The 27,985-nt window shown below is 39.8% G+C and overlaps 1 protein-coding gene across 9 annotated transcripts in view; it reads left to right on the top strand.

Annotated features, from left to right (window-relative positions):
• The window catches only part of UBR2 (ubiquitin protein ligase E3 component n-recognin 2), a 55,912-nt gene extending 28,367 nt beyond the window's left edge, over window positions 1-27,545 (top strand). For 3 of the 9 annotated variants that reach the window (XM_061478846.1, XM_061478839.1, XM_061478841.1), the window contains 31 exons: window positions 40-150; window positions 1,968-2,033; window positions 2,531-2,653; window positions 2,993-3,056; window positions 3,312-3,436; window positions 4,502-4,554; window positions 4,816-4,918; window positions 5,467-5,515; window positions 6,082-6,236; window positions 8,058-8,160; window positions 8,909-9,018; window positions 9,244-9,324; window positions 10,221-10,402; window positions 11,080-11,279; window positions 12,417-12,510; window positions 13,977-14,138; window positions 14,485-14,582; window positions 14,806-14,878; window positions 15,599-15,747; window positions 15,843-15,898; window positions 16,320-16,416; window positions 17,605-17,672; window positions 18,165-18,300; window positions 18,875-18,965; window positions 19,491-19,621; window positions 21,165-21,273; window positions 21,526-21,582; window positions 23,140-23,217; window positions 23,527-23,697; window positions 24,358-24,459; window positions 25,202-27,545. In XM_061478846.1, the coding sequence (XP_061334830.1) occupies window positions 40-150; window positions 1,968-2,033; window positions 2,531-2,653; window positions 2,993-3,056; window positions 3,312-3,436; window positions 4,502-4,554; window positions 4,816-4,918; window positions 5,467-5,515; window positions 6,082-6,236; window positions 8,058-8,160; window positions 8,909-9,018; window positions 9,244-9,324; window positions 10,221-10,402; window positions 11,080-11,279; window positions 12,417-12,510; window positions 13,977-14,138; window positions 14,485-14,582; window positions 14,806-14,878; window positions 15,599-15,747; window positions 15,843-15,898; window positions 16,320-16,416; window positions 17,605-17,672; window positions 18,165-18,300; window positions 18,875-18,965; window positions 19,491-19,621; window positions 21,165-21,273; window positions 21,526-21,582; window positions 23,140-23,217; window positions 23,527-23,697; window positions 24,358-24,459; window positions 25,202-25,343 (3,339 nt within the window). In that variant the 3' untranslated portion in view covers window positions 25,344-27,545. Of the gene's footprint in view, window positions 1-39; window positions 151-1,967; window positions 2,034-2,530; window positions 2,654-2,992; window positions 3,057-3,311; window positions 3,437-4,501; window positions 4,555-4,815; window positions 4,919-5,466; window positions 5,516-6,081; window positions 6,237-8,057; window positions 8,161-8,908; window positions 9,019-9,243; window positions 9,325-10,220; window positions 10,403-11,079; window positions 11,280-12,416; window positions 12,511-13,976; window positions 14,139-14,484; window positions 14,587-14,805; window positions 14,879-15,598; window positions 15,748-15,842; window positions 15,899-16,319; window positions 16,417-17,604; window positions 17,673-18,164; window positions 18,301-18,874; window positions 18,966-19,490; window positions 19,622-21,164; window positions 21,274-21,525; window positions 21,583-23,139; window positions 23,218-23,526; window positions 23,698-24,357; window positions 24,460-25,201 lie in introns of those variants that run through there. The other 6 variants (XM_061478840.1, XM_061478842.1, XM_061478844.1 and 3 more) reach the window with 5 other exon arrangements.
• The last annotated feature ends 440 nt before the right edge of the window (window positions 27,546-27,985 follow it).

Below are 27,985 nucleotides of genomic sequence, written 5' to 3'. Positions count from 1 at the left end.
TCTCTGTGTATATCAAAATACTGTGTTTTCTTGATGCAGAGTGAACTTAGCCCGCCCATGCTAATAGAACATCCTCTACGATGCCTAGTCCTTTGTGCTCAAGTGCATGCAGGGATGTGGAGGAGAAATGGGTTCTCTCTTGTTAATCAGGTAAGTACACAGTAGCTGTACGATCAGCGTTTGCTGTTAACTCCCCCAAGATAATTTCGGACCCAAACTTCACCCATGTAAGTTGTGTGGAAGACAATGCAAGGGAGGCATTTCTGCCTGCATTCACATCGTTTGAATATTGGTGCTTTCAAACTGGCCTTCGATTTCTTAGGAGTTACTTTTTGTTCAGGGCTGCAACAGTGCTCGGTGAACTTAGTGCTCTGTGCATAAAGAAGTTTTAGTATAAGGCAGTTAACTGCCTTTTTACTGTGTACTGTCAAACAGCAGCGTGAAGTGCAGACTTAATCTGTGCATCCTCAGTAATGCATTCACCACCGTCACATCAAAGTGTGTCAAATATGAAAATATACACCATTAAGATTATTACTGTCTATGTTTAGAAAGTAATTGGAATCCAAAGACCACACAGAAGTATTGGAACCAGCGCAGAACTGAGTGTTTCTTGGCTTTTACCTCTCATACTTCTTTTGTACTGCTGGAGACTTGCTCCATCCGTCGCTAAACTTACATTCTCTGTGTTTGTACAAATTAAGTCTTAGGTGTTTCAAGCATAAGAGCTATAAAATGGGTGCTGTAGTGTCAGTGCCACCCACCAGGGTGATCGTCTGAAGTGATTTTCTTAGCGAGGCACAGATTAGAACAGAAATAGCATTTGGTTCTGAGAGGTGTTAACTTGGTTTATTTGCAAGAAACTTCTTTTCCTCCCACAAGCCCTTGTCTTTACTAGATAATTTCATTGCCTGTGTACTAGGAGACTGAGTTAAGCTTCTCAAATACATTCTGCCACTTTTGCCTCTTAACCTAAGTGGTATCTAATAAGGTGATGTCCTTTATTGTTATTGAAGCAAAAGGAGGTCTCGTTATGTACAGTTACAGCACTGCCCATATTACTATAGGCATACATCAAATCTGAAATTTCAGCATAGCTTTTGATGGAGAAATAAGTTTCTGTGTTCATTTCTCCTACTCGTCAGCATCTTGAAGTCTAGAGCATTGTTTAGTTTAGGTAATGCAGCTCCCAGAGTCTGGAAGTCCCTTCTTTTTCCTTTACCTATGGAGAGCTCAAGTTCAGCCAGTTTCTTTTGGGTGTTTTCCCAGAAGATGGGAATAGGCATCTGTATGTGTGGATTATTAGTGTGGGGGAGACATGCTTAGCTCTCTTCCATGTAATTCTGGTAAGAAATAACGTGTCTCTAGAAGAAGGTTCAGCGTGCTGAAGATTGTTCCCAGTTCCAGGTGGAAACCTCTTTATTTTTCCTTAATTGTGGTAGACTCAACCTTTCCCACATTTTAGTGCCATGACTGTGGTGTTGCCACTGCTTGGTGTTGTCCGTGTGGAGTTCAGTCGCCGGACGCTTTGGCTTAAGAATGGTTCAGTCACAGTATGAACACTTCGTGAATCTGGCAATTCGTGAAAGCTTATATCTCAAAGAGTTAAAGAGCGATTCTTGGAGCAAAGAGAGAAAATTTCTCCAACTGCAAGGGCTTTCACTCCTGTGAAGTTCAAACAGTTCATTGCTAAACAAATAGATGGGTTAAAATGAAGCCCAAAGAATTCCACAAGATTCTTCTTCTAAGTATATGCAATCCAGACATTGTATCAGCACAACCCAGCCAGCAACTGTGCTTGGTTTGTGCTATATGAAAGTACTTTTTGCATACATTATATCTCAAGCCACGGATTCATATTTTGTTTGCTAATACTGTAGAACAAAGTCGATTTTTCCAGACTGAAAATAAGTTTTGATTAAATCGGTTTGTTAATGATTGTGGGTTTGTTTTTTTTTTTGTTTCAGATTTATTACTATCATAATGTGAAGTGCAGGAGGGAGATGTTTGACAAGGACATAGTAATGCTTCAGGTAACCACATGTACCAGTTTGCACTTCGATCAAATGTTCGCATTTGGTTTAGGTCCATCAGAACCTTTTAATGACAAGGAAAAAAAAAATCATTGTTTGTGGGATTTGTTTTTAAACTGTTTATGTACTGTGTACTAAATGATGTTATGTTGACCCAGCAGGAACAGGATTGTAGAGACAAACCCAACCAACCAAGTGTCTTTCATCAAATTTTATTTGGAGTATTTAAGATGGAAGGTATAACCCTGAGTATTTTACACTTAAAAGGGCATCAGAAACTATTGATAGAGCATAGGATCCTGTTTGTCAAACATGCTGTTGCTTGTAGTATTAGCGTCCAAAGAGAGTAAACTTAAGTAACTAAATCTTCACGCCCAGGATAGAGGAGTGAACGTCATAAAGAATATACTGTGAACATGGTATACCAATATACAAACAGGCTATAACAGCACCCTGTTGTTGTATCTTCTGTTTCTAATCATTTTTTTCTTTAATAGACAGGTGTGTCTATGATGGATCCAAATCACTTCTTGATGATCATGCTGAGCCGCTTTGAGCTGTATCAGATATTTAGTACTCCAGACTACGGCAAAAGATTTAGCACAGAAAATACTAACAAGGTACCTGAATTTCTACTGCAAGAGAAAATGTTCAGCTGTGTGCTGTTGTGCCAAGACTGTGCAGAACCTGTCCTATTCCAGTTTTGTTTGACCAGTTTGAAATATGCATAAATCCTTTCACCCACTGAACTGGTAAATGTCAGAAGCTCTTCTGCATTGTTGAAGAAGTTTAAGTTGGTTGTGGCTGCATTTCAGCATAGCTTGATTTGGGAGTGCTAAGGGTGAAACCAGGCAATGTTTTAAAGCACTGAAAAAATATTTTCAGCATATGGAATAATTCTTTTACCCTTGCTTGAAAAATGTAAATTCTTTTGGTTTGTTCCTTTTCTTTTAATGCAGGATGTTGTTCAACAGAATAACACTCTTATAGAAGAGATGCTGTACCTCATTATAATGATTGTTGGTAAGCTCAGAATGCCTTTCATTATTTGTTTTTAGTTTGGTTTCTTTAATGGATTGGAATGAGCATTCTTCATTGGCATCTCAAGTTCAGTTCTGTTTTGAACTTCCCGGAGTTCTGATTTTTTGCTTAGGCGAAAAGCCTTGAAACCTCCTTAGATTAACATAATGAATTTTTGAACACTGGGGGTGAACACAAGTTTTCACAGAAGAGACGTATTTTCCAGTCTTTTTATATATATATGTATTACGTTTACAGGTGAAAGATTCAGTCCTGGAATAGGACAGGTAAATGCAACAGATGAAATCAAACGAGAGATTATCCATCAACTGAGCATTAGGCCAATGGCTCACAGTGAATTGGTGAAGGCATTACCTGAAGATGTAAGTAACTTCACCCATATAAGACTGATTGCTGGAAATTTTTCTTACACAATCTTATGTCATTGGAATGGGAGCAGCATGATTATGCTAAGAGCAAAGTTAACGTGAGCACAGATTAACAGTTGTCATGGAGAAGGTAGGAAGCAGCTATAGAAGAAGAAACAGCATACGAAATGGGCAGGAACCTGAGAGCTTCTTCAGCTCTTTTCTCTTTTTAATACTGTCTCTTATCAGGCCATCTGGCTGGCAGTGTCTGCAGTCTAGTTATAAGCCATGAATAGATGTATGGAAGTGGGTTGTTGGAGCTACACAAAAATATATGTTATATTTTAAAGTTTAACAATAATTGAAAAGCCATGAATTCAGACAGAGTAGAATGAACTCGTGGAACAAAAATGCTTAATTTCACGGACAGAAGCATTTATCTGAATTCTGATACGAGGGCTTTTGTGGGAGAGCATTATGTTTTCTTTAAAAACACTTTAAGCTTGAATGGAAGAGCAAACTGAGATTTAAGCTGGAGTTCTAAATTGCATTGTCAGTCTTAAATACTCTTTCCCTGGCCTGTTAGTTGCTGTGAATATGTATTGCAGGAAGGGGATGGGAATATTAACAGTTAATTTGTGTGAAGTAGCATTGTACATGTTTGAGCTGATTTCTCCTGCTGCCTTTTGCGGTTGTTTTAACATTTTACATTATTGGGTCTTTTTAGCTTTCCTGGATTGGTTTCATTTTAAAGGGGTAGAAACCAGAAATACTGGCTGCATGTTCCTACGTAAACTAACTAAAAAGGTTTTTCTTCTGTTCCTGTGACATCCAGGTTTGTTGTGACAGGAATAAAACAGAAGAAATAAACATTTAATACATAATATTCTAACAATACTTTTGCAGAGCTGGTATTCCTGAATGTATTTTCACCTTACGTGCTTTTGTGTCCTCTTCAGTGCCTGTAAAATGTCTTCCTACTGCATTCCATTTGCGTACTTATCTAGTGTTGTATGGTTTTGAATGTGTTTAATCCAAGCGCTACAGTAACACACTGTCTTGTCTTTTCACTCACTGTAGGAGAACAGAGAGACGGGAATGGAAAATGTGATTGAAGAAGTGGCATGTTTCAAGTATGTTTCCCTTAATTCTACTATTTCGGCTTTAAAAGTGGAATATCTAAATCAGTGAAAATGAGAGAATAGAAGAAAGGAGGCTGTGTCATGGTGTTTTCCCATGGCTTTCCTCGTGTGCATCATGCTTAATACTGTTGTTTATTTGGTTTCTAGAATGCCTGTTGAGCAGTGGGGGTTTTTAGCTGTTTTGCTTAACTGTTTATGCTCCGATGTTAACAATCAATGAACATATTGTTTGGGTTGTTCTGGTTTTTGTAGGAAGCCTGGGTTAACAGGCAGAGGGCTGTATGAATTAAAACCGGAATGTGCCAGGAGCTTCAATCTATATTTCTATCACTTCTCAAGGGCAGAGCAATCAAAGGTATCTAATAATTTGACTGTCTGGGGTTCGGTTTGTCTTCTTGTGGTTTGCTTTTTTCCAAAGCTTGAAGAAGTTTGAGGTGAAGAAGCATTACCAGCTGCTTAAAAGTTAGCTTTGAAAAGTGAACTTATTTGAGAATGTTAACAAAATTTGCCCAAGATTTTGCAGTGGTTTCTGTGCCACCGGATTCTGTGCCCTATACAGAGCTCCTGCGAGCAGTGGGCCTTTAAAAGGGTTCTTTTAAGTCCTATTTTACTGCAAGTATTTAAACAAGTCTCTTTTTTTTCCACTTACCTTGATGGCAAATGCCATTTTAGCTCAGATTTGCCTTGCAATTTTAAGCTGGAAAAAGAAACCAGACTGGCTCAACATGAAAGGTTGATTTTGAAGTTGCATGCCCTATTTTACGAGTAGATCTGAAGAAATATTTTATTAAGGCTAGGAAAAAGGGGAAAAACCAGTAACAATGTAACAGAGCATGAATGTCTTTTGGTTAGTTTTAGATTTGTGTAGGTTTTTGGGATAATATTGACATCATTCTATTTCAGGCTGAGGAAGCACAACGGAAGTTAAGAAGACAGAACAGAGAAGATACAGGTATTTAATTCTCTTTGAGAGAAGATGGAAGCATCTATCAAAGTGTGTATTGCCCCAGTACTTAGACTAGCATCCTGTTCTTGGGCTAGCCAGAAATTGGTTGAAAATGTAGCAATTTCTGTTATGTCTCCCTGGTTATAGACATAAATCCGATCCATCATGAAACCAGCCTTATGAAGGGCTTATTCCTTTGGCTTTCCTGTTTCCTGTGAAAGCCATGTTGAATGCTGCAGCCTGTTATCTATAATACTGCTTAGCAGCACTGTGAGGGTGCTGAGGCGCTGGCACAGGGTGCCCAGAGAAGCTGTGGCTGCCCCATCCCTGGCAGCGCTCAAGGCCAGGTTGGACACAGGGCCTTGGAGCTCTAGTGGAAGGTGTCCCTGCACATGGCAAGGGGGTTGGAACGGGATAATCTTAAGTCCCTTTCCAACCCAAACCATTCTGTGATTCTATAAGCAGCTGTATACTGTCTTGGCTTAAGTTCTTAAGCGCTCTAAAGTCATCCAAGTTATATGTGCGTTGTAAACTTGAGAGGTGCTGAAATGTCGCACACATTTCCCTTTCAGCACTTCCACCACCAGCTCTTCCTCCTTTCTGCCCACTTTTTGCAAGTCTGGTGAATATTCTGCAATCTGATGTCATGCTGTGCATTATGGGAACTATATTGCAGTGGGCAGTAGAACACAATGGCTATGCCTGGTCAGAGTCCATGCTGCAAAGGGTATGTTTCCTTACTTAAAATCATGCTATGCTAAAGGATGGAATGTGTGCATTAGCTTTTAACATGGGTTTATAGATTTGGGTTGTTTACAAGGTATCTAACATGCCCAGAGTGCTCTGAATGAGAAGAAAGTTGTGTTTTCTGATATGCAAGCATAGGGAAGCCCCTTTGCATGTGATGCAGTCTAGTTTTTGGAAGACAGAGGTAAATTTCCAATGGGATGCACGGGAGAGGGGAGAATTCTGCTTGAATCAGTTAATCTTGTTTGTTGTGGTGGAGAACCAGTTTATCTGAGGTTATGTGTATTGAGTAAAGCAGAGTGACTTTTATTCTTGGTGTTCCTTGGCTTATTTTCAGTGTAAGTTAAATCGCTTTGGGGGGGGGGGTGGGGGATCGGAGAAGTACAGGAAAGAGTTTCCTAAGTTGAAAATGTATCAGCTCTGGGAAACTTAACAGAGCTCTTTGTTTGTCCTTACTTGTCTGGAGAAGCCTGGAGGGTTACTGCAGGTTTTGTTGTCCGTGATGGTCATTTTCTGTGTGTGTAGAGATAAGCGATAAGCTGCCATCAGAGGGCTGTTCGTATTGGTGGGGTTGTTGGTTTAGCGTCCAAACCCAAACTTGTAAAGAAGGTTGGTGGAATTTATCAGTGACTTCTTGCAGTGAACCCCCAGCTTTGAAACAGAATATTGATTTCTTTGACAGTCTCATTGACCCTATATTCCCTTTTTAGAGCTAAGCTGAAATTTCCATCAGGATTCTGTATTACACAAAAGTTGAAAATGAAGAAATACATCAGTATTCTAAACAAAGATTGAAGACTGTAGTTACGTTTGGGTGATGTGAGAATGCCAGGCTTTGGAATAACTCCTTGGGTAGATTAACGTTTCATTTTCATACTTGGAAACTGAGCTAAAATGCGCTCAGCCATTTGAGTACTTTTGTGGTGTTCTCCAAATCGTGCCGTTCATTAGGGACCTTGCTCAGAAACTCATGGTGCTTTGTACTCACTGGTGCTGTGCATTTGGACTGCGTCTTTCCCAAGTCAACCGCTCTTGTCTTGGAAAGCATCATGCAAAGGTTAACATGAGACATGTGAAAGAGGTGACCCGTATCTGATGAGACCTTGTTAGACAGATGTGATAAACTGAGGCAAAATTGACCGTTCCTTCTTAAAAGAAATGGTGAGAGTTTCCAGACTCTGCTCAGGTTTTACCACCTTTTCAAGACTGCTTCATTCCAGGTTTCAGTGTTGATTCCAGACATTCGGTAATGCCTTTTGTCTAGAATTTCCTGCCAATCTGTATGGGGTCGCATGATGGAGTTCCCCACCAGGGTTTAGGTGTTTCAGCTTTAAAATGGCATTCAGACTATTTTAGCACCAGAGGGTAATTTCCATCTTGAAGTTCAAGGAGATTACAGACCTAAAAGGGAGCATTATTTTAAAATGTGTTTCTAGAGTGTTAGAGTAAGTTTAGTTTAAGCATTTTTAACTTGCCAGCTGAGTTTTGTATGTGAAAAGGATTTAAAGTGCATCATGCTACTGTCCAGAGGCTTGTGCTTGTAACATGCAATTGCTAGGGAGAAAGCTAAGAAGCATTGACTTCTAACTCACTCGACAGGACAGCAGACAGAAGGATGCAAGTAGTGTAATGTGGACGGGCTTTATGTGACAAAGTGTCAAGACTTTGTAAGCAAACACTGTTATAATCTTGCTATGTAATTTTGTGTATGGCTTCCTTGTCTCTTCATGAATTACACAAAGCATATGAAGAGATTCTGGATTCTTTAAGAAAAGAACTAAAACTTGTCATTTTTACCTAGGTTTTGCATTTGATTGGAATGGCACTACAAGAAGAAAAACAACATCTAGAGAATGTCAGTGAGGAGAATGTTGTAACATTTACCTTCACTCAGAAAATATCAAGTATGCCTTTCTTTTCAGATGTATAGCAAATTTTAAATCCCCAAAAATACAATTATCTGTGGTTTCTTCTTCTGAAACTGTGTTTACCACAAGTGTTACTTGTTTATCCATCAAAATTTTACCAAGTCAACTATAGATGGGTTTTACCTATATGTAGATCCTATGACAGTAACAATAATAAGGTTTTCCTAGAGGAGAAATCCAAATGTTGAATAATTCCTGGTAAATCTGATTCTTAATATCTGTAAGTAGCCTCTCAAGGCGTATTGCTGTACAGGATCACATGCTCAAATTGCAACAACTGTGGTTGTGTTCTTCATCAGTCTTTCCATGTTGACTCTCCTTTGTTTCTTTTGGCTAGTGCCTCTAGTTTTGCTAAGACATAAAAGCTGCTAAGACTCTTCCCTTTAAAATAGATGGCAAATAAAATATTGGAAGTTGTACATGGCAGCTCCCAAGATGAAAACAGCCAGGCAGTGCACAGAGTGCATGTCTTGTAAGAAAATACAGTCAGTGAGCAAGGCTTTTAAGACTTATTTCCTCTGACGTTTCAGGATTTAGAGGGTATTAATGAAAGTGCTTGCAAAGGGGGGAATGGAAGTTGCACATTGTGCCTATTTGTTGAAGGAAATCTTCAGCTGCTGAGCATACCCAAGGGTCAGGGTTTGGGTTTTGTTGTTTTTAATGTTAGTGAATGATTAGTTTGTCAGGTAACAGTATAATTAATTGTGATTGTAATTTTTCTCAGGACCAGGAGAGGCACCAAATAATTCCCCTAGTATACTTGCTATGCTAGAAACACTGCAAAATGCACCTCATCTGGAAGTGCATAAGGACATGATCAGATGGATATTGAAGGTAAATATTGTTCTAGTTGTATTTTATGCAACTGGTGAAAATCGTGGAAAGAAGAGTTTTGAAACTTTCCTGATCACGTTGTGAAGGTTTCCTTATTTCATGTATTGGTTTGTGGTGTACCTACTTTCTTCCCCTTCTGGAATCCCAAGACTGCACGTTACCTGGCAGCATTAGACAGCTATAGTCACAAGTCACGAACAAATACATGTCGTTTTTTTCTTACAGACTTTTAATACTATCAAGAAACTAAGAGAAAGCTCTTCTACAAGTCCTGTGGCTGAGACAGAAGGAAACATAATGGAGGAGGTAAAAGCAAGCTGTAACAGTTAGCTGATCCAGGACAGGTCTGGGTTGTGACTAGTGAAGGATTGTGTTTCTAATTGCAGCTTTAATTCAGAGATGGGAAATATCAGTGATTCCTGTCTTGTGGCTTTATAGATCAAACACATTTGTTTGAAAGACCTATTGGGAGAGTCCCTGGACTGTTTCCTTCGTTTTGTAGATTGTAGTCTTCAAAGTTTTTGCAAGTGCACTCCCTGGGGCTGTTTGTAGTGCTGTTCACAGCATTTAATGAATCTGCTCTTCCTGTAATTTCAGCCTCCTTGGAAAGTTAAAAGAAATGGTATCTGTGTATTTTTGCCATGCTTATTCTAGATAAGGTCTGCCAATTCGTTTAGCTTGACATGACCTTCTAGATGCTATGCAAAGACCTGGGAGCACTGTGGTGGAATTAGGAATACAGCTAGTACAGATGGAGAGCAGTACTAGAGACAAGATGTGTCACTTGCTTACCTTTTTATCTATCACAGAATCCCAGAACTATCAGTGCTGGAAGGGCCCTCTGGAGCTCAAACAGCTCAACCCCTGCCAAGGCAGGGCCACGCAGAGCAGGGCACACGGGAACGTGTCCAGGCAGGTTTGGGATGGCTCCAGAGAGGGAGACTCCACAACCCCCCTGGGCAGCCTGTTACAAATGCTTGAAAAGGGAAAAGAAACAAAAAAAAAACACGTAAAGGTTGAGGGAGAGAGGTACCCTTCTGGATCTGCACAAAAGGGGGCACAAAATGGCTTTTTGGTAGACTTCTGTCTTTGTTTATGAGATTTTCGTTGTTTGGAGGTTGGTACAAGTTACGCATAGCAGTAGCTAGAATTGTCTGTTGCAACGGGTTTATAAAGTAACTGAGTGAACAATACGATTTCAGAGCTCACGCGATAAAGACAAAGCTGAAAGGAAGAGGAAAGCTGAGATTGCCCGATTGCGCAGGGAGAAGATCATGGCCCAGATGTCTGAGATGCAGAGGCACTTCATTAATGAAAACAAGGAACTCTTTCAGCAGACTTTGGAGGAGCTCGATACCTCAACCTCTGGGGTCCATGAAAATAGGTAAAGGAGTCTCGTTTAAATTGTTTTTGCCTTTAACTTTGATAATCAGATTGTACTGTTGTGGCTGCTTTAAAAAGTGCTTTTATTAGTCTTGATGGAAAACCATTCGTAAGTTTCTGAGACCCAAAAAGCAGCAGTAAATGGAATGATTTCCTCCCACTTTTCTGTCAAGACGGTGGGATAGATACCGATTCCTCCCTCATCCCATCCTCATAGTGCTCAACATAGGCAAATAATTTTTTCTATCAAGCCGTTGAGTACATTGTTAATAACACTTGAAAGACTGTGTGATAAAAACATAGTAAACAGAAAATAGCTGATTATGTGTTTGTTGAGGGTCTGGAAGACATTCTGCTCCTAGCTGAAAATACAAACGGAAGCATGCTGATGGTTTTGTGGTGAAGTGGAGAGTGTTTTCAGAATCTGGGTCAGGCACTCACAGGGTGGTGATGATGGAGGGCTGCAGACACAGCTTCTGTGTTAAATACTATTAGGAGGGTATGAATTTTTTTCTGGAAAATATGTTCTATTTCTGGGGACACAGGAATTGTATAAACACCAGAAGTCTTTTTTGTCAGAGAGCATTTATCATGAAGCTCATTAATCACATTTAAATCGTGCTGTGATTTGCAGTGTTTTCAAATCATTTGCTCACTGATATCCTTTTAATATTCCAGCCCTGTAATTTCGGATGCAAAGCTCACAGCCTTGGGACCAGAGCAAACTAGAGTAGCTGAACACAGACAGGTTGTTATGTGTATATTGTGTCAGGAGGAACAAGAAGTTAAAGTGGACAGCAGGGCTATGGTCTTGGCAGCATTTATTCAGCGATCAACTGTGCTGTCTAAAAACAGAAGCAAAATTACTCCAGACCCTGGTAAGTAGTATTTAGAGTTGTCTTTAATATTAAGGAATGTCAAGTCACTGTAACAACCACCTGCTCTCTTTTTAGACAGTGGCCTCACCTTCTTGTGTTAACTGTGTAATTGTGAGTGACTTCATTATGATCAGTGGTAAAGCTCCTATATTTTTAGTGAGGTAGAAATGTGTGTTCTAAATCACTTCAAGACATTATCTAAATGCTCTGCCACAAATAATTGGAAATAAGTGGTCTACTGTTAAAAACCCCTTTAGAAGCAGAAGTGTTTGTTCTTGAACACCAGCCTTAAAGTTATAGAGAGAGGAGGTCTTGATATAGTGCTGCAAAAGCACGAGATAGACGTTTCCTTCCTCTCAGTTACATGATCTGAAATGCCTCTTAGTGATAATAAAAAATGCTTGGATTTAGTTAACTTGGTGAAACAGATCACAATGATCAGTGAACACTTACAAAGGTTCCTCTATGGTCTCAGTGCAGAATCAGAATCGGTTAGGCTGGAAAAGACCTTTAAGATCAGGTCTAACCGTTCCCCAGCACTGCCAAGGCCACCACTTGACCCGTGGCACTGAGGCCTTGTCTCCAGGGGGTGTGAACACTTGCAGGGACGGTGACTGCAGCCCTGCCCTGGGCAGCCTGTTCCAATGCCTGAGCACCCTCTGGGACATGAATTGTTCCTCAGCTCCATCTAAACCTACCCCGGGGCAGCTGGAGGCTGTTTCCTCTTGTCCCATCCCTTGTTCCTTGGGAGCAGAGCCCAGCCCCTCCTGGCTCCATCCTCCTCTCAGGCACTTGTAGGGAGCCATCAGTCATTTTGCACTCTCACTCTGAAGATCAGTGTTCTTGGACTCATTGTTTAATGGTACTGAACCACCAAAACTGCAGGTAGATCTTGGGGACTTTTACCACAGCCAGTACCTCCGAAAGCTTGAGCACAGTACATGCACTCAAACAAAATGATGTGATGCTTGTAAATGATCTAAATGTTGTGGATTAGTGATAGGTTTTATGCCTCATCAAATGAATTACACTTTCGTCATGAAGTTTAATAATAACGAAAATGTGTAACGTCTATCTGTCGTTAAATCTTTCGATAACTCTTTATTTCAAAGTTGTTTTGTTTTATTTCAAATGCAGAAAGGTATGACCCATTATTCATGCATCCAGATCTGTCATGTGGAACCCACACGGGTAGCTGTGGACATATTATGCATGCTCATTGTTGGCAAAGGTAAAAAGCTTTATATAAGATTTTAGTCTAAATAGCATGTCAAGCCATCGCTTTGCCTAATGGCAGTAATTTTAATGGCAAAATGACTGGCATGTAGTAAACTTAAAAGAAGTTCAAATAGCAATGAAACCAGGTTTCCCGTGGGGAAAAACAAGTACTAATCATTACAATAGAATCATTGTAATAATATTGTAATACATACTGTAAACTTGGTCCAAAATTTTTCATTTACTATCCGTCATCTTGGTAAAGAGGAATCCAAATCACAGAATGGTTTGGATTCGAAAGGACCTTAAGATCATCTAGTTCCAACCCCACACATGGCAGCTTTCATTCTCTTTGATTGTTTATCCGTTATCCCTATGCATAATTCCCTGTGGTGCACATAGAACACTGAAGCTCAGATTTGTGGAGGTTTTGTGCAGTTCAGTAATACACGTGTTCCTGCTGCTTCCTGTGCTCTCTACCGGAGTTTTAAATGAATGCATTCCTTGCATTCTTAATTCCTTCTTCATGTTGAATTTGAAATAGAGACATCTGCCACCTAGTTCAAGTTCATCTTCAACATAAACCCAATTTTATCTTTTCTTCTTAGTCTTTTTCTTATAAGCCTTTTTTAGTTATTTTTATTCTTTGATTTTTGGAGGGGGATAAACGTGGTTAGTGCTACATGATGCCAATACCATGTGAAAAATACAAACCACTCAAGCCTCTCGACTTTGATTAGGCCTTTGCTTTGGTCCTTGGCATGGCTCTTCAGTGCCTGGTTTCAGATTCTGCCATGGGTGTGAAGGTTGTTAGGAGCTCCCAGAGGTTCTGTGGCCATAACCATGCACAGGTTCGTGGTCTTTGGTAGCACTCCTCGCTGAAGGTGTGTTTTGCATCTTCTTGTGTAGCCCACGTACAGTCCTGTGTGGTTGCCGTGAACTCCTGAAAATGTCCTTAGGTGCCTGTATTCAGTCCAGTTTTGGGTCATTGTCAGGCGTGCTCTAAACCATCTTGGAGGAATAGCAGTTAGGTTTAACAAAGCAGTGAATCCAGTTCCTTTTCGTATAGATTTGGAGATCAGCCACCATTTCTTCCAGTTAGTGCTCTCTTGTGGCATGTAATGGAATAAGCACAGTGATAATGCTCCTGGCATCTCCCTTAAACCTTTATGTGAAACTGAGAACTTTCAACTTTCTTTTCACCTCTTCCCCTTACCCTTATTATCGTAAATGGAAATTGCTGTAGCTGAGACCTAACAGCTCAGTGACCTTCAGCGCTTTGGGAGATTTTGGCTGCCAAAACCTGAGGATACTCTGCAGTTAGCAATACTTTTATCAGACACAGGGTAGAACTTTCTCCTTCCAATAATTCCTTCATGTATATCTGGGAAAGGCAAAAGAGGGCCTTCATGGGAATTTATTCATCTGTGTGTTAACGCTTTTATAATTTGCCACTAATATCTTGCTCTTTTCTAAAAGGTATTTCGATGCTGTCCAAGCAAAAGAGCAACGAAGGCAACAAAGATTACGAGTACACACAAGTTACGATGTAGAAAACGGTGAATTCCTTTGCCCGCTTTGTGAATGCTTAAGCAACACCGTTATTCCTCTGCTTCCTCCACCGAGGGTTTTGTTTAACAGGTCTGTTGGCTTTAGAGATGTCCTCAAAAAATGTGAAAACCAAAATCCCACACCCCAAAACACCCTTTCGAGGTGTTTATTATCTTCTGTTTTGATAATCTCGAATGGATTGCCTGCTTCCTTATTTTGGCTTATGGACTTGACTTGGTTGTTCAATAGTATGGAATTTAGAGCATGAAGGGAGAGTAAAGCATAAGACCTGCAGGAGAAGAGCTGAACATAGAGAAGCAGCGCAGCAGAGATGGTTGAGAAACCCAAGAGCATGGGATGCCTGTGAAATACTCATTCAGCTTATAGTTTGTTTTTAACTCATGTATGTGTTCTGTTTTTGTATATTCTTGGACAGGTTAAACTTTTCAAGCCAACCAAACCTAACTCAGTGGATCAAAACAATATCCCAGCAAATAAAAGCGCTGCATTTACTTCGAGATGAAGGCGGTGCAAGTAAGTCTGAAGAAATGTGTATCTCTGTATGTGAGACAGTTACAATATTCATGGAAAAGACCAAGTATTGTGATTCTACCACAGTGGAGTTGTGAGATGGTTGTGAAAGTGGTCAGAGCAGCTTGGCATTTCAGTTCATGCCTATATCCTCCTGCACCTTTTTATACTGCAGTGAGTACATATAGCCGAATAATCTGTGGTTTATTACTTCTTGTTTGCACAGGCAGTTCTGGTCATTCAGAAAAAATGGATCAGCTGCAATTACCTGAAGGATTTAGACCAGATTTCAAACCCAAGTATGTATTTCCATCTTAATAAATAATAAGAAATGAATCATGAAATGGTAACATGAAAACAGAGTGTGACTCCTCTGCTATAAGGTCTCAATAATTAAGGAAAATATATGGCTTTTGCTTTAATTAGAAAAGTTGATCCCATTATTATGATAATATTGAAGTCCAACCCACAAGCAGTAAATAATGCAGTAGAATTTCAGAGGTTAATGTGGTAAGTGGATATACAAAGATGCTGCAGTTGTATAGACATCAGGATCAAGCTTTGTTTCCGTGTTACTTGTAACCGGATGAAAGAGCCCTTTTAGAGCTCAGCGCCACAAGTAAAACCTGAAGACTATGAGATGGAGAGTATGTTAATATGTAATTTCAGCTGTTGTGGGGTGTTCGTGCTTGAGCCTACCCTTCCTCAGGTAGGGGATGTGACTGAGGACCAGTCACACCCCATGCTTTTACTTTAGCCTTAACTATATTATCTTTGAAGACTGGATCTTTTTAATACTAAAAAATGAGATCCATTCCAATCAAATAATCAAACAGTAGTTGGGGAGTGTATCTGTCACAGGAAAGAGGTTACAGAATCCCAGATCCAAGCAAAGGTACTGGAGTTCTCAAACTTGAAAAATCCAGGTGTTCAGCTCTGGGGTAAATGCTCATTATTAAAAGTTCTGTGCTGCCAATGGAGAAAACAATGGATTAGTAATACTGTCTTCTTCATTCCAGGAATCCTTATTCTGAGAGCATAAAAGAGATGTTGACAACTTTTGGTACAGCAACATACAAAGTAGGCTTGAAGGTTCATCCAAATGAAGAAGATCCACGTGTACCTATAATGTGTTGGGGAAGCTGTGCTTACACGATACAGGCTATCGGTATTAATGTGTTCATTTTGCTCCTTTCTATCTGAACTTTGGCATTTGGTGAAGTTCACACTGCTGAAATATATTGTGGGTTTGGTTTTTTCCAGAGCGGATTTTAGCTGATGAAGATAAACCACTGTTTGGTCACTTACCTTGTCGACAGGTGAGGATCAAGCAGCAATTCCTCTCTGAATCAGTGGAAAAAAAAAAAGAGGGAATTATGCCGCTTTAATGCGGAATATCTAAATTTTATGTTCCTGTTATGTGATAATTTTATTTGTTGGATACCAGTGTTTAATCAATCAGTATCTGATTATTTATCAACTTAACAATCAAATCTAGCAAAGCCATTATATTTTGAGTTATTTTGCTGGAAATTCATAGTTTCTCATGGTAACAGTCAAGATAAGAATACTGAAGGGAACTTGTGTATTTGCATAAACATAAATGTCTGTCATGTACTTAGACACTCAACTGTAGCTGATGGGAGTGGTTTGAGGGGTCTGCTCAAATGCTGTAAGTCAGACAACCTTTTCATATTGAGGAACTTCATTAACTGTGGCCGTGTCTCTTTGTTTTTAAAGGATGACTGCCTTAAGTCATTAACAAGATTTGCAGCAGCTCACTGGACAGTTTCATCTCTTTCAGCAGTACAGGGTCACTTTTGTACTCTCTTAGCATGTAAGTTCACCACCTTATGCTGTTTTCTACAAGGAGATACAGAAGAATGCTTATGGAATGTCGTTAGTCATGATTACAAGAAGGTTGTTTTATGCACTGGTTTTAAGTAATAAACCAAGAGCTGGTATTTTCACTAGTGTTTGCTAGTGTATTTTTCAAGCCTAGGAGCAAGGAAAAATATTAGCCTTCAATCAGCCACTATTCTATGAAGGATACATAAAGATAACTTAGGGAAGAAAAGTTGAGTTTTGGAAGTCCATTGCTCTGGTCACTTTTTTGATAGAAGCTTTTTTCACACCTCTGGTTTGAGTTCTGTGGCTCCCTGCTTACAGAAGTGAAAGCATTTGAAATCAGAGTGGTGGCGGTATGTCTGCTGATAGAAGCAGCTTCAAGATATCACAGCTTAAGTTTTTGGCCAGCAAGGCAGCAGTCTGCAACTGAAGCATTTTGAAGTCCTTGTGATGGGACCGTTGTTTACTGTGGTAGTGTTTTTAAACTTGGCAGCTTGATGTTTGCATTCTGTATTGTAAAGCTATTCTCGTAACTGCACTTTTGCTCGTGTGTTGTAAATCAGATTGTACTTGCAGCCGTTCCTTGATTGTTACCTTAAATACGTTGTAATGTTTGCAAGGCAGTTCAGGTTTGCTTTTAGATGGCCTTGGGATTTATGAATTTCTGTTTTGTGCTTTGGTTAATACTTTGTGGCTACTGCGAATGTGAATGCGAGAGAGATGGAGAGACTGATACCTAGCTCTTAATTAGGGATAAAATAATGAATTTAAGAGACTGTCACACAGATGAGTTACACGAGGCATGAACCTTGTTTAGTCACAAGCTCTCTGGGTCCGAGCTTGAGATACTATCTCATTTTATCTCCCACTAGAAGCCAAAGCGATGAAAGAGAAGTCACTATGGGAGCAGTGACTGGCAGCATTTGTTTTGTGATAGTTACTTTGGGTTTGTTTCATTTCAATACGTTATAGTTAAGTAGGCAAAAGTCTTTTCCAGTAATATTGAAAACCTCTTGAATTCATGACTTTCTGGCCCAAAGGGGCACATTTGTATTTCAAGTACTTTAAAGCATATAAACCAAGGAGATCGCTCTTGTTTTATAACTGAAGTGCCCTAAAACCTTTTAATATCTAAATGTTCAATTAATAAGTTTATTTTTCTCTCTCCAATACTCAGCACTGGTGCCTAATGAAAAAAATGGAAGTCTTCCTTGCATACTTGATATCGACATGTTTCACTTATTGGTAAGTATTCCATCAGGTACAGTAAGAATGCTTTGATCCAGTAGGCACTATGTAAGAATTTAATTGGAAACTTCCTCTTTACTCTGGGTTAGGAACCTTTCAAACTGTTCAGGGGTTTGGTGTTTTTTCACTACTTCATAGAATTCAAAGACTCTTTTTCATTTCAAGTACTCTTACCTATAAATATAAAGGGGGATAATGAGGAAGAATGTGTACTCTCTGATTGTCAAAGCAAAAGAAAAACCCAAACCCAGCCCTCCCACCAAACCACTGAACCCGAACAAAACAGCAGCAACAACAAAAGCAAACCAAAACCAACCAAAACTCAATGCCACCCCCAGAGCCCCCTGATATAGTTACTCGTTGTTCCCTTAAATTGTGGCTGGTTATTTAACTTCAGAAGTAGCCTTAGGGGTACTGCAGCACGAGCAGAGGAAATAGGTAGATTCAACAAGAAAAGGCATATTCCAGCTTGCTTGTTTTCTTTTGCAGGTAAGCTTGGTGCTCTCTTTCCCTGCCATACACTGTCAGGAATTTTCAGGGGTTAGTCTTGGCACTGGAGATCTTCACCTGTTTCATCTTGTCACGATGGCACACATAATACAAATTTTACTTACCTCATCAACAGGTAATGCCACTTTCTTTCAACTTTCAGGGAAATGATTCCTCAGTTCTGACTTGGGAAACGCGAGGGTGCTATTGGCAAATCTGTGCAGTTTATAGTCACAAAATACTGATTGTGAAAGTTCAGTCTTCTGTCTTTATTGCTTACCACTGCAGGTATTTTGGAGCATAGCTAATCGTGAATCCTAGCTTTCCAAGTCATGTAGCAATGTAGTATTGCAAAGAGTTGGCTTAGGCATTGTGTGATGCATAAATTGCACTCAGCAAAGTAATCCATGTATCTCCTGGTAGGAGGAACTGGATAAGGTATGGTGTGCCAAAAGCAAAGAACTCCAAGCCAGGTGTATTAAGAATCCCAGTTGATTCAAAATGTAAACCAGGACCAGTGTGATGTTGACAGTTGCATAAACTTACCACGTAAGATGTGAGCTGAAAACCTCTTTCCAATACATCGTATTGTAGCCCACTGGAACGATTCACTTTGTTTTGGCCTTTTTCTCAAAACTTGAGGAAATACATTCTTGGTGTAGAAACACTTCTATATGAAGTAACTTGCTTATTACTGCTTTCTCCTTCAGAAGAGAATGGCATGGATCAAGAAAACACTAACAGTGAAGAGGAAGTAGCTGTGCTTACACTGTATAAGTTTCTTTGCCAGTGTACAGGAAGGTAAAAGTGCAATGTTAACATTTCATAATGCTCTCTCTCTCTCCTGAACTCAACAGTAACTACTGACCGAATTCCATACACTAATGCTGTCAAAAATGAGAAGTTTAACTTGGGAATTCATGCACCTGGTTCCTTATCCCCTACTTCTAGAAGTAACTTCTTTTGAAGTAACTATTTCTATCAGTTCCTGTGTTCATGAAGAAACCTGCTCGTGAGCATTATGCTCTGGAACAGTTTTTCTGGTCAGCTTGCAGATGTGTAGTGTCTGGAATTGACAGTGTCCGTGTACAGAAAACTTGGTGGGATCTGAAATGTCTGTGCACGATTTCCCTTCGTTTACTGACCCAGTTGGTTTTGGGTTTAGGGATCTCTATTTTGTTCTTTGTCTCGGAGTCAGCTGTGAAATAAACACTTGGTATAATGCTTACGTCAGTTGAAAATCAGTAATTCAATATGAAATATGACTGAAGACTTACTAAATACAGCTCTCAAAGTGACATGGTTTTTTTATTGTGTTCTCTTAAGTGCCTTGAAAGAAATTTCCTCAGGCTGGCACCTGTGGAGGAATCTAAAAGCTGGAATCATGCCTTTCCTGAGATGTTCTGCTTTGTTTTTCCATTACTTAAATGGAGTCCCAGCACCCTCAGAAATTCAAGGTAGTATCTGTTTTGTGTTAAATCAGCTTTTCAATACAAATAAATTACATTTATACTCTCTTTTCTGAGATGTTGAGTGAATGAGTGTGAGCTTGTGACCAGTGCAGAGTCATGTCTGCATAATGAAAAAGTGAAGAAAATATTGCTTCCATTTAAAAATGTCTTTTTAATATAGAGGCAAACGCCATTCTAGATTATTTAAAACAGAAAGTGGTGCTTTTCTCTTAAGAAGTGGCATTTCATTTATTTCAAATCTGTTGATCACTGTTTTGAAATGAGATATGTTTCTGCTTGCATTGGTTTCGTTTGAATCAGCATCCACCAACAACCTAAGTCTCTCTATAAAAATACTATGTTACATTACACCCCAAATAACATTACACCCCAAATAATTGATGTTAGTAACATACACGTATGGTGTATGTAGGGATAGAGTATAAACCTGAAGATGCTAATAATAAGTGGGTTCACGCTGCTTCAGGACTCCCATGCTGAAAACAGTGTGGTTGGTGCTGAGCTAACATGAGACAGCTCTTGTCAGGAGTGTCTTTTTGACTTGGATCTTCTTGTAGGATGTTTCCTTGACATTTTCCTTGAAACAAGGTTTCTCAAGTTCATTGTCTGGACCAGTAGTGACCACCTGAGTTCTTTATGTTATGGGTACTCTAAAGATGAGGGCCAAAGTGCATAGGTACTTCCAGACAGCAGGTCGAAAGGCCTGTAGAGAGTTGGCTATAGGAAAGGGGAAGAGGAAGGCTTTGCTTCACGTCTACAGTCCTCAGGTCCCAGGGGTTTGGATGGCCCTGCCGATCCCCACCACTGAGGGACATCCTGACGGTGGCCATGGCAGTGGGTGTTTAGCTTTTCCTTCCCATTTCCCGCCCCAGGACCCACTGATCCCACAACTGGCCTGTGTTGCTCTTCTCTGATGTTTTACTGGGGGTTGCAAAATGGCAATTCACACGGGCATGAGAGGGAAGCAGGCACAGCTTGTATTGTAATTCACTTGGTTATTCAGGAGCAAAAATGGCTGTGCCATGGAAGGAGGTACTGGTAGTCTTTGTCCTGAAAGCTGGGAGAGCAGAGGCCCGGGGAGTCAAACCAACAGACTGCTATGAATTATGGCAATCTGGTGGTTGTGTCCTACATATTTTAGTAGAGTTTGGCATTGCAGGCATTGGCAATGTCACAGGCTGCCTGTCTCTGTGTTACAGTCTCCAAGGAGCGCAAAGCACTTGACATTAGAACAAGAGGCATACAAATAAGTAGTAAAGGCCATTGAAACCTCTGTTGTGATTTGTCTATGACATGAAGAACAGGCTTAGGGGGAAAAGTTTGAGGAAAGTTGCCTTTTGTTACAAGCAGCTGGCTGTCTGGTGCCTTTACTACCACTTTTATACTTTATTCCACTTTTTGGGGGAAGGAATACAGTCAATTAAAAACCAAGAAAAGGATAGGTGTCCCATTACTTAGAGCTATATTTCATTCATTGTAGATAATACCATTTAAGAAGATGTAATGATAAGTATGCTTTTTCTTGCAGTCAATGGAACAAACCAGTTTGAACACTTATGTAGCTATCTTTCCTTGCCAAACAACCTCACCTGCCTTTTTCAAGAAAACAGTGAGATTCTGAACACATTAATAGAAAGGTAAGTCTTGTTTAGATACTTAGCTTTAATGATACAAGGAATCCTGCACAAGAGTCATGGAAGTATTCTCCCGGGAGTTCATATCTAGATGTGAATTGTGGAATTTGAAAAGCAATTGTGAAAGAAGTGTTTTGAAAGCAATCCTTCTGGTTGTAGAGATTATGGAGTAGATGTACCGTGGATTTGTGGCTTCTTTGGCTTTGGAAAGTAGCATCTATTGAAGTTAAAAGCTAATTTTTGTCTTTCTTGTAGTTGGTGCAGTAACAATGAAGTAAAAAGGTATCTGGAAGGCGAGAGACATGCTATCAGGTAAACATGGACACATTTTAAGCAGAGACAAGGAGGAAACTTCAATGCTGCAGTTTTCTCCAAATGGTTCTTTTAAAGGTTTCTTATAATAGCACAGTATCACTTCTGGTTTATTGAATGACAAAGATGCTAGGGGATAAGCAAAGAGATTTGAGGAATCCTGTAAGAAAAGTGAAATATTTAAAAGGCAAAGTTAAATATTACAGTTTTATCTAGACCAATCTGCAGTCATCAGAGGCTATGACATTTCTTTTCATGCTTCCTATATTAGGTTTGTACCTTCTAATTCAAAAGAGATGCTGTTGCTAAAAGACATCTACATACCAGGCATTGAAGAGCTTTTTAAACTCTCTTATAAAAGAGTCCAGATTGTTCAGTGAAAACACTGCATCAGTTGCTAAAAGGAAGATTTGCTTTTCCTGCATTTCTATGTGCTAAGCGATTCTTTTGGATTCAGAAAGCATTTAATGCTTAGTGGGTGTAGAAGAGCGTCTGAGGTGTTTTTCTTTGTGAAGGTTGAGTAAAAACAGTGGTTATCAATTATCCAAATAATTGTAAATGGAGGTTGACAGTGCTGTCATCAGAAAACATATCCCTGTATTTTAATGTCCTCTGCCGAATACACAAAGTCAGTCTTTGTGTTGTAAATACAGTAAGGCAAAGTGACACAAATAAGGATTAATCACTTCATCTGTTAAATACCAGGCTGTTAACAGACGTTCCTATACAGTAAGAAGAGCAGAACTGATTTCCTGTTGTGTGATTGTTGCCATTTCTTGCCATGTGCTCCTTTTCTTAACTACTCTTCCCAGGATGGTTTAACTTGACAGTGATTTTGTTTTCCTCTCAGTCTGTTGTTGAGCATTGTTACAAACCTCTATTTACAGGTCACAGTCAAATTTGTGTTATTCCTAGAATTGAAGATTATTAAAATTTAGCGTATGGCATCTGCCAAAAAGTTAACTTTTAACTGTTATTTCTACAGATATAAATATTTGGCATTAAATAGATCCGTTTCAGTACATGAATATTTTATGCTCTTCAGGACACAAGTTCTCTGAACTTGACAGTCAAGCTATTTTCCATTCGATATTAGTGGCAAAAGGAAAACAGAATCCTAGAATGGTTTGGGTTGGAAAGGACCTGAAGATCGTCCAGTTCCAAACCCCTGCCAGGGGCAGGGACAGCTAACGCTAGGCCATGTCACCCAAGGAAATAAAAAGCAGGCTGATAAGGGAGCAGAACAAATACTCAGTGGTTTAACTGATCTAATGACCTCCTCGTGGGCTCTGCTAAAAGCATACATCCGACGCAGGTATTTTTCTGACTTTCTGCCTGTCATATAAACCCATGAAAACTGTGACTAAGAAACAGGAGTGGCGTTCCTTCTTCACGTGCTGCCCTTTTACTCTGTGAATGGCAGAGAAGAGGAAAACTTTAAAGATGTAATTGTTCCCAGATGCTGTTTAGATGAGTCAGGAAAACATTGAATGAGTTTGATAGCGCTGTGTATTATTCACTGACGTGTGAGTAGTTAATTTGCTTGCTTTATTCTAGCTATGCAAGAGAATCCAACAAATTAATAGACCTTCCGGATGACTACAGCTGCCTCATTAACCAAGCGTCCAATTTCTCGTAAGTTGTATGCAATTCTAGTGAGGAGCCCTAAAGTCTTCTGCTCCTTTGGGCGAGCTGGGAACCCTCTAACCTGAAAGCCTTCAAAGCTGTTTAGAGGCTCAGAAAGTCAATGGCACATACCGGTTGTCGTGGCTTCCAGCAGAACTGCTGTGTTATGTGTTAGTTCAGTGCAGCAGAAACTGCAAGGACTTGCTTAAAAGTTAACAGCATAAGTGTTCAAAAGTAGATTTAAATCTTTTTACCATCCAGAACTTAATACTTACAAAGTATTTGTGTTCTTTTCTTTTATTTTTCACTTAACAAAAGATGTCCGAAATCAGGTGGTGATAAAAGCAGAGCCCCAACATTGTGCCTTGTGTGTGGGACCATGCTATGTTCTCAGAGTTACTGCTGTCAAACTGAACTAGAAGGAGAAGATGTTGGAGCCTGTACTGCACACACGTACGCTTGTGGGTCTGGAGTGGGCATATTCCTTAGGTAAGGAAGTGAGCACCTCTACTTACATTGCTGGGTTAGGTGGGGTGTGTGTAGGAATGAAATCAGTAGTTCTATGGATGTGATAGCAGGAGTGGTTTGTAAAGGTGGTGGTTTGCTAACAGCAGGGTTGCCTAAAAGCTAGGGTGTTTATCTTCCTTGTGCTGTGATACAAGGTTGTTTCTTTGAAATTCAGATTTTCTCTGATACTTTATTTTAAAGTGGATTGGTTTTCTCTGTGCATTTATTTGCACTCAAGTATTACAAAATGCTGAAGGCAAACACCTGAATTTTCTTGTTGGTGCTGCTGTTGAAAACGTGAGCATTCATTTTGGTTGTCTTCCGCAGAAAGCGAAAGGTTAGAAAATGTCTGGGTTTCCTTTGGCAAAGATTTAGTGAGGAGTGAAATTATTCTGTTCTCTTGTGTTGAGTACTTTACGTAGAGTGCGGATAATATGGCGTGAACCTACCTTGTCTGTAACTGCTACTTGAGGAGTGACAATAGGAAGAGAATAACATCTTTAGTTTAAAAGAAGTGCCCTTAAAAACGTGTACCTGCGGATTGTACAGAATGAAAGTAGAGCTGGAAAAGGAGTATCTGCAAACTGCGGGAAACTGTTCACCTAAAAGTCAATACCCCAAATCTCCTCTGTGTTTCTCTAGAGTACGAGAATGTCAGGTGCTATTTTTAGCTGGAAAAACAAAGGGCTGCTTTTATCCTCCTCCTTATCTTGATGATTATGGAGAGACAGACCAGGGACTCAGGTAAGTGTTCTAACAAATACATCTTTTAAAGACAGGAGTTCTGAAACCCTCTGGTTTGTAACATACACTTTCTATGCTACCTTTTGATTTTAATTACATGGGTAATGTTATGTTTTGAGGTGGCTGCTGCATCCAGCATCTTCAAACATTTTAGTGCTAATGTGTGCTTCGAAGTTAAAACTATGGAAGATCATTCCCACGTTATAAGCAGTTGTCCTGAGGTTGCCTAGAAATCAAGGCTGAAAATCTTACTTGTATATAGTGCATTTATTTGCATCACCTGCGTTAACTTAATACCAAGTGAAAATACTATAAGATTAGTTTATTTAATGTGGGAGTCCTTTGTCTTGACTGCTGTCGCTGCTTCCTCTGGGAGTAGTTGGGGGTTTGATGCTATTAATGCTACTCCTGAAACTGGTGTGAAAATCATGGAATCTGAACTGGTTCAGCATGGAGAGATAGCTGAAAACCTCTGGACAAGGCTCGTGTGGGCTGGATGTGAGATCCCCAGAGGCTGGAGGGGACTGTTGAGCACTTGAGGGTGGGGACCAGACACAGTAGCACTCCAGTTTCCTGATCCAAGTATCTGCTGATTTCCTCTGACAAGAGAATACTGTTAAAGGGGTATCTAAATACTTGTGACGTTCGAAAGGGTTATCTAATATTTAACATGTCGCACGTGAGGGTTTGCGCTTGGCTGCCGTGTTTTCTCGTTCCTCGTAACTTACCCTCTCCTTTTCAGACGTGGGAATCCCTTACATCTGTGCAAAGAACGATTTAAAAAGATTCAAAAACTGTGGCAGCAGCACAGTATCACAGAGGAGATTGGACATGCACAGGAAGCAAACCAGACGCTCGTCGGCATCGACTGGCAGCATTTATAATGGTTACCTGCTGAAGACTGGAACTTTATTAAGCTTTTTGTAGCTCAGTAAGCTTTTCAGAAGAGGGATTAGGAAAAAAAATGTCTGAGGAGGGACAAAAACCACCCGCGAGCCCAGTCCTGTTATTTAATCTTTGTTTTACAATGTATTTCATAAAGATACCAGTTAACGTTCATCAAGTAAACTTTCTATGTAAGCAAATTTTATTAGTCGTATAATTTGCACTGTGCTTCCTTCACAGAAATGCCGTGGGTTATAAACCCGGGCAACCAAACTTGAGTTTCTGATACACACAAAAGAAAAGAATGACTCTTTTTGGAAGTCTGACAATGATTTTTCTTATAAACTGCAAGAGAAAAAGACTGCTGAAGCAGAAACCAGATAGAGCACAACTCTGGATTGTGTTTTGCCCCTTGCTAGTAATCTGAGCCGTTTTATTTATTACTCTGCATTTTAATACTTAAGCTGTGTGTACATGCAATGGAATGAAGTAAGGAAGCAAATAATGTAGCAAATGGATGTTTCTGTCTGCATCAGTGGATAATTCACTCTTTCACTCGGTGTACCTAAAATGATTTTGCCATTTGGACTCTTGAGGCTTTTTTTGCTTCAAGGTTGGTTTTAAACTAAAAAAAACAAACCCCTAACACTAGCTTTTACAAGTAAAATAATTTAACTTAAAGCTGTTTCCAGAGCATTGCACTCCTTAGACTGATGTGGTTTGTCATACGAATGTAGCCGGGAAACCCCTTCACCTTCAATTCCGCGATTGGTTATTGGTATTCAAGGGTTGACATTGTGTTTTAGAGGGTATTTTCAGATAATGACGATACGTGAAATGTCACGTAGTTTATGTGAATCTGCTCATTTCATGTTAACTTGCAGGAGCACAGAGGCTGTTTTCATCATTTTTGGCGACAGTCAACTTTTAAGGTGCAAATCCCATCTCCTTTTTGTTGCAGACAAACGGAATGGTTTCCTCTGGCTTTGGAAGGGCCACAGTCACACTGCCCCCATTTTTGCGTAGACTCATGGGTTTTTTTTTCTGTTGTCCCATCAAGTATATTTACTTTCTGGCTTGATTTAAAGCTCTGTAAAGATGTTTGCATATAGTATATTTTATAAATATATTCTATAACTGCGCAGATTTGCACTTGATCTGAGGGTGCCTGAAGGCAGTGAGGTTTTCTAGCTGTATGTAATCAGACCGCCGAGGTGTCTCTAAAAAGCGACATTCTGCTTACGGATTGAAAATGAAGCCCATTACCTTCCTCTCTCCTATCTTCTGACGAATGAGTGAAACCTGAACTTCCATAGTTCTGTTTCCTTGATAACCTGTGGTTCTTTTTAGTCGAGTCTTACTTTCTGACTCCCGTCTCCAGCCCAGCTAAGCAACCCCTGACCTGTCCGCCACGTCTTCGGATCCTCTTGGTCCGACTGAATTGTTTCTATTTTTACAGACTTAATGCTTCCGATCAATTTTGTATCTCCATGGTGTACAGGACACTTTTTCAAACGTTCAGTACCAGTATTGAGTGAAGATGTGAAGTATGAAATAAAGAAACTTGGCCAACGTTGATTTCCTTTTCTTAAAACCGGTACAGGCTCCTCTACCTGTTGTAGATCGAATCATGTATGTGTTGCTGTCTCTTTCCATAAAGAGACGTGCGGAAGTTGCAGGAAAAAAATGACATTAATGCTTCATCTCTGCCTTCCCCTACTGAAGCTGGTTGGTGTATCAACAGTTTTCTGTGCATGGTACTTAGAAATCCCACTTCTTTGGTGATGTTACTATTCCTTTGCAGAGAGTCTCGCTTCCTAAGCTGTGTGCCACAGTTTCAAGTAATGTGTAACTGCATTGAAGAACTCTTTTCCTGTAAGCATAGTATTAAAAAGGTAACTGGTGAGACTGACAGATTCCTCTGTGCAAAGCAAAACGCTGACAGCAAGAAGGACTGTTTCTTGTCTTCCTCTGGGATCAGAGTCAGAGACTGCAAGGTTGAGTAGGTTGGTAAAAGGATGACCATAAGTAACTGCGAAGTACACAAGTTAATCATTTTTTTGCAATTTAGTCATTCTTTACTCAAGACTTCTATTTTCTGATTTGTTTTGCATGTATTTATATTAATGTAGAAATATTTATATATAACACTGTTTCAGTATCAGGGAAATAATATCTGTAATAAATTGGCTATAACTTTACTATGTATGGATTGTGTGTACGATCTAGAATGTGTTACATGTTTGGGGGGAGGAAAAAACCCAACCCCAAACCCCCACAACGTTCCCATCATAACAGAACACAAAACAAAGCCGAAAGCGTCAAGGGGGAATGCTTTTGGTGTTGACATTCAATAGGCATTTGTTAAATGTTGCTTTTCGGGTTTTGCTGAGCTCGGTCCTTCGTGTGTGTCACCTTGTTAATCACAAGCTCACAGCAATACCTGGATGTGCAACATCTGCAGTTCCCTGGCTAGAAATATAAGGTGATTATATTATTAGTGTCATTTGCTTCAGTCAGCTAAACCTTTCTTGACCTCTACCAGAGAGTTCCAGTCGTGGTCTTAAAGGATTGTAAATTGCACTTTTTAAAGGGATGAGGGGTGAGGTTCACATCACTGATGTCTCTGCTGTGTTTGGAC

The sequence above is a fragment of the Pezoporus flaviventris genome, unplaced genomic scaffold, assembly GCF_033815535.1.
Source record: "Pezoporus flaviventris isolate CSIRO_AGI_PZ_B2104156 unplaced genomic scaffold, CSIRO_AGI_Pfla_v1 ptg000132l, whole genome shotgun sequence".
NCBI lineage: Eukaryota > Metazoa > Chordata > Aves > Psittaciformes > Psittacidae > Pezoporus > Pezoporus flaviventris.
The sequence above is the reverse complement of the archived record's forward strand: the minus strand, read 5'-3'. Positions and strand labels throughout refer to the sequence as shown.